Raw genomic sequence first — 10,374 nt, forward strand, 5'->3', positions numbered from 1 at the left:
ATAAAATATCCATTTCTATATGTGAAGTGGGCCTCGTGGTGTAGTAGTCAGCGCGTTTGCCTACCATACAAGAGGTCTCGGGTTTGATTCCCGATATGGTTGGCATGAAATAACCCAAAACGGTGTTTTTACACCTAAATATTTTATAGTACATAGACTGGCACCTGTGCCGTAAGACTAATTTCATACGTTATTTCACCAGATTTTGCTATTTTTCTATCAGTTCATACATTCTTAGAGTTTTTATTTCAGTTTTATACGCTTTGCAGGTTTTTTTCAATTCCATAATTTTATTAAGATCTTCATATTTTGAAATAATTATGCATATTTTATAAGATTTCCATATTTTAATCATATACATTATAGCATTACTTAGACTAAATATGCTGTATTATATCAAAAGAGTTCAATGCTACCTACCACAGAACAGGAATTTTATTTATTTATGCTTTATTAAGTTAGTTCATAACATCTTAAGACCTTATATAAACTCTTTATAACATTATTTTTTTTAAATCAAAATTTCTAAAAATTTTTCAAATTAATTTTAAATATTTCAATCTTTTCAATCTCCTTTATTCCTTCAGGTAACTCATTGTACAGCTTTAATCCCCTGTACAATGAGTTTTGAGCTTCTGTTTTTCTCCTCATTAGTAATCTTATCTTTTTTTATCCCTTGTTTCATATGTATGACATTGTTGGTTAAATTTTATTATCGTTTTTATTTTATTCATCCCCTTAATTATTTTATGCATAAATTTACTACATCTAGTGAGGATAGACAGTGTCTCACATCTTATAATTTAATTTTATATGATTATATTAGACCTAATTTTTCTGAATTGTACCCTTTGAACTATTTAGCAAACAGAACTTCAAATATTGTATTACTTACTATAGTAAACGCCGAATTTCGGCACTGAACTGAACTGATCATCTTTTCTTCACCTCACAAAAATGATCGAAATACGCTGCGATCAGTGTACTGATGCAGTGTCCTATGTACCTTTAGGCTTGGAATGGGAATAATGACTACAATGAGTGAAATCAATAGGATGACCCTAGGTCTTTAAAATAGTTATCGGGTATTTGGAGAGTGCTTTCGTGACACCTTAATTAGGAAATTTACTAACTTTACAGGGCAGTCATAAAACTACATACATAATACCAGGAGTTACATTGTTACAAAGAAGATACCCACGAACTTTTCTCTACTTTTATTGGATCTGTTTTTAATGAACTTTCGACCTGAAATGGATTTAACAACTTTCCCAATTTAGGTATCAAAATATTTCATAAGATCTCTTAATAAGTTAGGTATCTTACGATGGGTATAACTATGAATACATGGTCATATCGATTTGTAACTAACCGCATTTATCGTATTTTTTAAATATACGTAACTTGGATTGCCATATATAATTATATCACATTTATGGAGTAAATAAAATTAATAAATAATTCACGTCGTCAAATCATCGTAAATCACCTCTATATTCTTTGTTATTTATACGTTTGTTAACGTCAATAATAACCGTTATTTTATTACAATTTATCCAAATTAACGGCACTCAGTTTTTTTTACATAAAAATTGAAAAATTCTTTAATATACTCGTACATACAGGTAAGTTAAGTCAAATGATGACTTTATAAGTAAATGATAGCATTGAAAAATAAATAATTACTTACAGTTTTTTTACAAATTAAAAAGCGTGAAAAGGTAAACAATATAAAAAAAACACACAACAGCTACAATTTTTTTTAAAATATTAATATTTTGAGCCTATAAATAAAATATTACTTACATTTTTTTATCTATCTTAATTTTTATTCATATGCGTTTTTACAATTTTTATAAATAAATAAAATTAGTACAATGAAAATGAAGAAAAAAAACATTATTATAAAGAAATTAAAACAATTTTTTATAATACATAACATTAGAAAAATAAATTATCATCTAGAACTACTATGTAATGTACTAGTCTCTCCCACCCATGAAATACAAGAGAAGGGCCGCCCTGTAGGCGCACTAAACTTTACATGGAATGAAAAATTGAAAAAAAAAGTCAAATATTTGTTGAAAAACCTCCCGAGGTTACTAGATCTATATTCATTTGATCATATACTTTCACTTAAATACGTGTATATATAAAGTAATTTTATATAATAAAACATAAATGACAAACTTTATTGTTATAAAGTACAAAAGTAGTTTATAAATGTGTATGTATATATTATATATGTTAATACCACTATACCCAAATAAAAGTATAAATATGTTTATTTATTTTTTATACATAAAAAAAATACACAATCCGTGACACGGTTTATCATATCAAGGCATTATCAAACTCGTTTCGATTTATAAGTCTTATAAGACAGATATCTTTAGAAAACTATTTGTATAAAATAAAATACGCATAATTCAGATATAGTTTTTCTCCTTTTTTTTATTTAATTTGTTTTACAACACTTGTTGAAATAAAATATAAAAAATATTTCATACGTCCAGTTAATGTTTTTCACGAAAATATAATAAGAGAACGTGTTACACAGTAAAAAGAAAAAATAATGTATATTATAAGAAAACAATATGAAGGTAAAGGGATGAGGAAATAGAATGGAGGAGTAGAGGAGAGGGATATTTATAGTATAGTCACTTTGTAAAACGCTCTTGAGGTATTTTATGACGAAAATGGCGCTATATAAGTTATCCATAATAATAATAATAATAATAGTTGACGGATTCAAAATTTTGATATGATAATAACATGAACATAATTAATACTATGTAAATAAAAATAAAAACCAATGAAATTTTACAATTTCAGTGGTTTTTTTTGTTCAAACTAAGCCTAAAATATCTGTTTTGTATTATTATTGCAATGTTTTTGTTACAGTTTTAAGATTTTCTTCGCAAGTACACCGCCTACGGCGTCACGAGCTCAAGTCACTGAGTTTTTTCGACATATAGATACGAATTTTAAAAATAAAACCTCCTATCCGCTAAACGTTAATACACTAAACTTCGAAAAACACGGCACTTTATCGCAACATCATTATAATGCTTTAATTGATTGGTAATTGTAAACACGTGTTCAAATGAATATGTGTCGATTCAAAACAATTCGTTTTTATTAAAACGTTACAGTAAATGTCCCTTCCTTGTTTTTTTATTCCAAAATCTCCAAAAAATATTGTTATAAGAAAAGCGATGTTTCAAAATAGAGCAAAGTGCTGAAAGTGTCTTTAATTGTTTCAGGTATTTCGTGAGCACTATCCTCCAGTTCCAGATTCACAGAGCCATGTGCAAAGCATCAGGACAGTTTATTGAAGGAGACCCTGACAAGTTGCTTCATAAGTGTGATATCTACAGGAGTCCTGAAGCGGGAAGAGTTCTCAAGTAAGACAATATAATATATACATATTTGCTAACCTATGCTTTACCGACCAGTCGGATGGGAAACAGTGTAACACGGAGTACACTATAACATAATAGTTTCTCCTTTATTTTCCTTCGACACTGTTTTTTCTGCAGCTAATGATAATTCCACATCCATCGTTATAATGCAAAACTAATTAAACAGTAACATTATTATAAAACTAATAAAATCAATAAATAAAATAGTAATAAAACATGCATCGAAATAAAACTAGCAATCTTAGTTATCAAAATAAATTTATTGTAAAAATGAATAGGTGTATTATTATAATAACGAATCTTGACATGCATTCGTACAGCTCTTGGCGCGTAAAATTTTGTATGAGATATTGTTATGATATAGTTGGGAATATTCAAACTGACCCTGGATTACATATATATATTTTTTTTTTTAAACAAAGATTCATATTGCAAAAAAATAATAACTTATCCCTCACTCTACAAGGCCAAGAGCCCTGTGTTGAGTTGGGATACAACATAATGAAAAGTGAATGCATGCATTAATATAATTTAAAGTATACTCAAAATACAAACTATTACACACATTTAAATAAACATTTGGACAACAAGCTTAAAAGTACACAAATCTATGCAATGTCTTGCAGCAGTCTCTTACTATTGTCTGTTCTCTTAGACATAATGCAAACTTATTCACTTCTCCTGAACATGGCTTTTGTTTTGGAGATATCTTAATACGAGTATGTTTATTCAAGAAATTGAATACTGTTGGGGCAACAAATTGGAATTTCTCGAAAAAAATCAATGCCAAGGAAATCCTTGTACAAGCATTCTGCTGGGATCTCCTCTTGTTACCGCATGACCAGAAATGTGTGTTTTTTTTTATTTTAATAAAGGTTTAATGTCCTGTACCTTTATAGATTGAAACAATGTCTTAGATGGGAATGTTGAGGGACATCGAAGCATCACCCTAAGTATTTTTTCTTATACATTTATTAGGGGGTTCATGATAGACGCCGTGCAACCTCCCCAGCCTACTTTACTATATATAGTCACTGACTGGAAAAGAGCAAAATACACAGTTCTGAGAGTGCTAATGTCCAAGATGTTCCTAAGTGAAAATAATACATGACAATGACATTGGATCTTTGTATACCTCCATTGTAGATTTCTTTCAATAATTATTTCCAGACATGTAATGTAGTAAACTGGTTTTAAAATGATATAATAAAAATATGCTCCAGAAATCAAGTTATGAAAATGTTTCCCAAGAAAAATATAACGACAAGATTCGAGGATGTTGTCTCCCGCTAGTAAAAAATGAATATTAATTATATTAAGTATCGCAAAAATCGCTTTTGAACTTTTTTTCGTCCAGAATGTGGTTCGGCTGAAGGGTCCCAAATATTTTTTTGTTTAAATACAAAAGTCAAAATATTAATTATTACAAAAATTTTGGATCGAAACACCAGAATCATACAATTTCTGAATTTAATAATTTTGTATTGAGATTATTTTACGTTTCAGTCGGTGGACATGTCGATAAAAAATATAAAGAATGTACAACTTATTTCGGTATAATTTCGTGGTCATGAAATTTCATTGTCACGGTCAGGGTTTGGTTAAATATCCGCGTTTCTTTGTTCGTTGAAATGGTGCAAAAAGTTTTATACGAAAAGTGAATGTTGACATTGCAAACTATTATTCAATTAGATTTATTTATGGAGATTATTACTTACATATTACTGATCAAACTATCTTGTTGCATTATCCGACCAATAACCATTAAAAAAATATTCATTGTGTAAATTAATTCGGGTTTCGTATATATGATATTCGCTCAAAACTAAATAGAGAAAAGTAAAAAATAATTCGAGAATGACATTACTAATGAAATACATTTAAAAACAATATGATGTTTGATAAAATAACAATATAAATCATGTTAAGTCTTTCAAATAAATATAATGGTATTAGTTTCAAAAACTAAAAGCATGGTGTTTTCTTGGATCCCGATGGCATGTAACGTTTGGCCCATTTTATATGTACCGTCCCAATCAACACGACCCGGTAAAATGTGGATGAGTGGATTCTTATAAACATGATTATTGTGAATTATAATAGTCCAGAAACCGCGTACGCACATCAAACTGAAGCCGACTAAACTACTCATAAATGAGTAGTTTTACGTTTTGGCCATTAGTTTTTCTGAGACGTCGCTTAGTACGCAACTGCCGATTTCAATTTAATTACGCCGTGTTGTGTCGTTTTTAAGTGTCAAAATACTGCTGGGATTTAAAGGGAATAGAGTGAGATTACATTTCATGTGTAACTAGCGAATTCACAAATAATTTTATTGAAGAATTAGATTATTTTACTGTCTGTCAGATTGTTGAATAAAACATGGGGACATTTTGTTAGTATTGCTAGGGTAGTCGAATATTTTACCCGGCTTTTTATCAATAAGCAAATATGTAGTATTTAACTGTATTTATATTACTTAATTACTTAATTATTATTATATGGTCTTTTTTAAAGTTTGCCTAATAAAAATACATGTTTTTTTTATAGTCTAGTCAGAAAAATATTTTTTGGTGTAAAACATAACCCAAAATTATTTTTTATTTGTGTGATGATAATATATTGTTCGCGGTTTGGCAACTTCACGCGGCTATTTTACGCATACGCGCAGGTGAAATATCATGCAGGAGGGGGAGGGGGCAAACTTGATTCTGTGCGTCTTCTGGTATATTATTATTCTATGCTTAATTATTCTTTTCTTTTTACGTTTTATTTCTTTAGTTTCTACTCGCAGGTAAAAAAAATGTAAAGGAAATCGAGCGGAGATTAGTCAGCCAGATGGTGTACTAGTTTGTGCGTTTGCCTACAATTCAATAAATGAAAAGTTTAAATAATTAATTACAATACAATAAAAATTACATTAGATACATTAGATATTAGATGATTCTTCTTCTTTTTAAATGTAATCGATTGTTTTAAGACTCTCGTCTTAAGACCGCAAAGTTTAAATTCCGTTTTTGTAGCAGATTAAATAAAATGTCTGTAAGGTTTGAAAGGAGTGAAGAATAAAATGCCCTTGGTTTATTTATTTACCCGGATTTGACTTAAAATCATTACAATTATAATTATTTTGCCAATAACACGGAAGTTTGATCTATTCATAATGATCTATGTAGTCCTATTCTACAAAATTGATATTGATGAGTTTTTCATTAGTCTTTTTTAATTTCAAGGGAATAACCACATTCGAAAACACTTAACTAAATTTAATAAAAAAGCTATTAAATAATGTAATTGTACATAAACAATCAACTACAGAAGAATTATCACCCTTTTAAAATTTATTTAATGCCTTAGGAATATTTGGTACAATTTTTTTTTGAAAACCACTTAAATATCAAATGTAATACTGAAATAGTCAGAAAATTAAATTATTCTGTCTATAATGTGAAGATCTGTAATCAAAGACAAATAAAAAAATTAATAAATTTGAACGTGGAATTGCATCGAAAATGTAATTATCTAATAAAAAAAATAAAATAAAATAAAATGAAATAAAAAAAATAAAAAAAAAACAAATAAAATAAAACAAAATAAAATAAAATAAAATAAAATAAAATAAAATAAAATAAAATAAAATAAAATAAAATAAAATAAAATAAAATAAAATAAAATAAAATAAAATAAAATAAAATAAAATAAAATAAAATAAAATAAAATAAAATAAAATAAAATAAAATAAAATAAAATAAAATAAAATAAAATAAAATAAAATAAAATAAAATAAAATAAAATAAAGTAAAATAAAATAAAATAAAATAAAATAAAATAAAATAAAATAAAATAAAATAAAATAAAATAAAATAAAATAAAATAAAATAAAATAAAATAAAATAAAATGAAATGGAATAAAATATAATAAAATAAAATTGATGACGAACAGTATATTTTTAGTTTTTCATATTATGTATTGTTCTTCTTTTCGTTAAGATAGAATGAGATACCTAGAATTTATTAAATTACGTAATGCTTTAAATAATTGTATTAGGTGACTATTTGGCAGCCTACAAAGCTTTCTTCACAAGCCCTATAATAATCACATGTTAATTATATTTTTTTTCTGGTCTTCAGTATTATTTGATTATATCACGCCGTTATTGGACATATGCATTGATATCAGAATGGGAAAGTGTTCCGTATTGTATAATACAGGCACAAGGAACGCCTTACTTATGTAACTTTTCCTTTGTTTGTAGTTTGTACGTAGAAACTAAATATATATTATATTATATTGTGTTATTTGATATCGTTTCATTTAACTATGATGTACGTCTCTGCACTATAAATGTAGAAATCGTTTAAACTACAAATTGTGTATCTCCACTTTTATTAAAAATTAGATTAAAGTCCAAAAATTATTTATCAATTTTATTCATATGCCAATCGTGTTTTTTGTATTTGTATTAGTACTTATGACATGTGTGTTTGTTTTTATAGGGTTAATAATTTAAAAACAAACTGACAAATCGTAGAAACAACGCAACAACAAAACCAATAATTTGTTTGAAATATTTATATTGGTTAATTACATTAAAATGTTTATTTTTAAGCCTTAAGCATCGGTTGTGTTCCAAAACGTTCTAAATGAACTATGTTTGATAAAAAAATAATATGCCATACTAAAGGAACTCTCAAAATAAAATGTCAACTCTAAAATAAATTCAAACAAACCTCATTCTAAAGTCTAATTCAACTCTAAAGTTAAAATTAAATGTCGACTCTCAAAATTAAATGTCAACCCTGCTTTATCGACGCATGTTAAACGTCAAACATAGCTCTCATTGCAAACGCAAGTGCCTATAATTTTAACAATGACTCTTGTCCTAATGTTTCATTAAGATTCCAACAGATGTGTCCAAGTGTACGAAATCTCAAATCGTTCGAAATGCTTGACCTTGACGAATACAGGGCGTACGGAAATAAAAAAGTTTAAAAATTATTTACGAATGGAGATATGCGTTTTGCAGATTAAGGTGACGATATTTCGATACAATATTACGTGTTTATGTAGGAGTTAGCTAGTGACTGACATTCTCTGGGGTGCAATACTCGATACCGCATCGCCTCAATAAGCCAATCTAGATCCGGAATACTAGTGATAAATTATATCAAAATGACTCGTAATAAGGCTGAAATCATAGTTAACTGAGAACTGCCTTTACTGCTGCATTGCTGTATTGCAATAAAATAACAATTTAACACTCATTAGATTTTACTATTCGTTTTTTTTACATTAAGGACCATTTGAAAGGTAATATAATTTTTGATAGTGCCTTTAGGTCTTTCACAAGAAATGAATAATAAAAACTGAATTTCACTTACAGCAATAATATTATGTTTACAACTATTTATTGCTATGAAATTATTTATTTTTAAAAATAAAATGTGCTTCCACTCGTTTGCGAGTGATTTTGGAAATTCGTTTATTTAAAACTTCAAATACATAAAATATTTGCACTTTGGCGGGCTTATAGATATAAGCAATATCTTCCACGAACATTAAATCGGATTATGGTCCCTTAGCTAGTGTTGCGGACTCACGGATCAAAGGTCTGACGTTCGAGCCGCACTCTACCCTAACTTGATTTACATTTTATAAATGTGAGTTATATCTAACTCATTAAAAATAGCCACAAAAATTGTAATATTTGGCTTAATTATATAAACGCCAATATTGGCAAGGAGAATTTTTTTTTCAAAAAGAAAGTCAGAATATGTTTTAAAAATATAAATATTCATCATTCCATATCCTCTCCCTAGTTAATATGCATGCTTCCACTTGAATATTATTTTTTTGTTTATTTTATTTTATTTGGGAAACCAACAGTTCTACATACATATTTATAGTAATCAAAGAGATATAGTGGATAAACTCAGAACCAATAACAGATTTCCACAAAGTATGCAAAGTTAGTAAAGAAAATATAATTACATATTATATAAATACATATAAGTTTATACATATAAAAATATTATTTTTTTGTACTCGTATATATTTTTTAATAATCTAAGTTTTTTTTTTAAAGGTGTTATGTTATTTTTATCTTATTATGTTGTACCCAAACTCAGCACAGGGCTCTTGGCCTCATACAGTTAGTGATACGTTATATTTTTTTGTAATATACAAATATGTATTTGCATGAATAAAAAAAAAAGTAAAATCATAATTTAATTATTTTCATGTGGTTGTTAACGTATCAAGAAAGGTAAAGAAGGGAAACGGTTGGAAGGCCAAAAAATATCTAATTGGTTGATTTTAATTTTTAAAAATAGGTTATATTGGTATCTTGTTGAATTATTTATTAAAATAAATAATTCAAAAATTTGTATCGATTTATTAATATGATGGAAAACAAGTGGTGATTGTTCTGGGTTCCCGATTCTGAATCTGTCACACTACCACCGAACAACAACCCGTCAGGTGCACTTAGGGCTTGTTGCATTTAAAAAAAAATACGCGACAGTCAAAGAAAACCTACTATTTCAACAGAATTTGTAAAACACGTTGTTTAAATAATAACATTTAACCTGAGAGTTTTTTTCCCAATAATATTCTGTTCTACAGAAGAAGATTCTACAGTTTTCAATCAAATTTTAGCTGTACTACGATGTACATTTACCCTTTATTGAATACCTAAAACAAAGTGGTACACAAATATAACATCAGGATTGAGGTATTTATTTTATAATATTTCGTATTAATAACAAGTTTTATATCACAAGAGCATCGTAATAACGTTCACTGGTAGATCTGTCTTCTATTCAGCTTTTTCAAATGGAATAGGTTTATTATCTTAAAAAAGAACACTTTTTTTGTTTGCAATACGTAAATCAACACAAAATGCGTCCTTTAAAGAAGTAAAGTATTAATTTAATAAAAAAAAAATTG

At 27.6% G+C, this 10,374-nt stretch overlaps 1 protein-coding gene across 1 annotated transcript in view; it reads left to right on the forward strand.

The window, feature by feature from the left end:
• Positions 1-10,374, forward strand: part of Ance-3 (angiotensin-converting enzyme Ance-3) — a 308,103-nt gene that overhangs the window by 281,468 nt on the left and 16,261 nt on the right. Inside the window, exon 10 of the mRNA XM_088243387.1 lies at positions 3,267-3,407. Within this exon, the coding sequence (XP_088099513.1) occupies positions 3,267-3,407 (141 nt within the window). The remainder of the gene's footprint in view (positions 1-3,266; positions 3,408-10,374) is intronic.

This window comes from Micrasema longulum, unplaced genomic scaffold (genome assembly GCF_059751315.1).
Source record: "Micrasema longulum isolate JH-2025_06_02 unplaced genomic scaffold, ASM5975131v1 h1tg000210l, whole genome shotgun sequence".
Lineage (NCBI taxonomy): Eukaryota > Metazoa > Arthropoda > Insecta > Trichoptera > Brachycentridae > Micrasema > Micrasema longulum.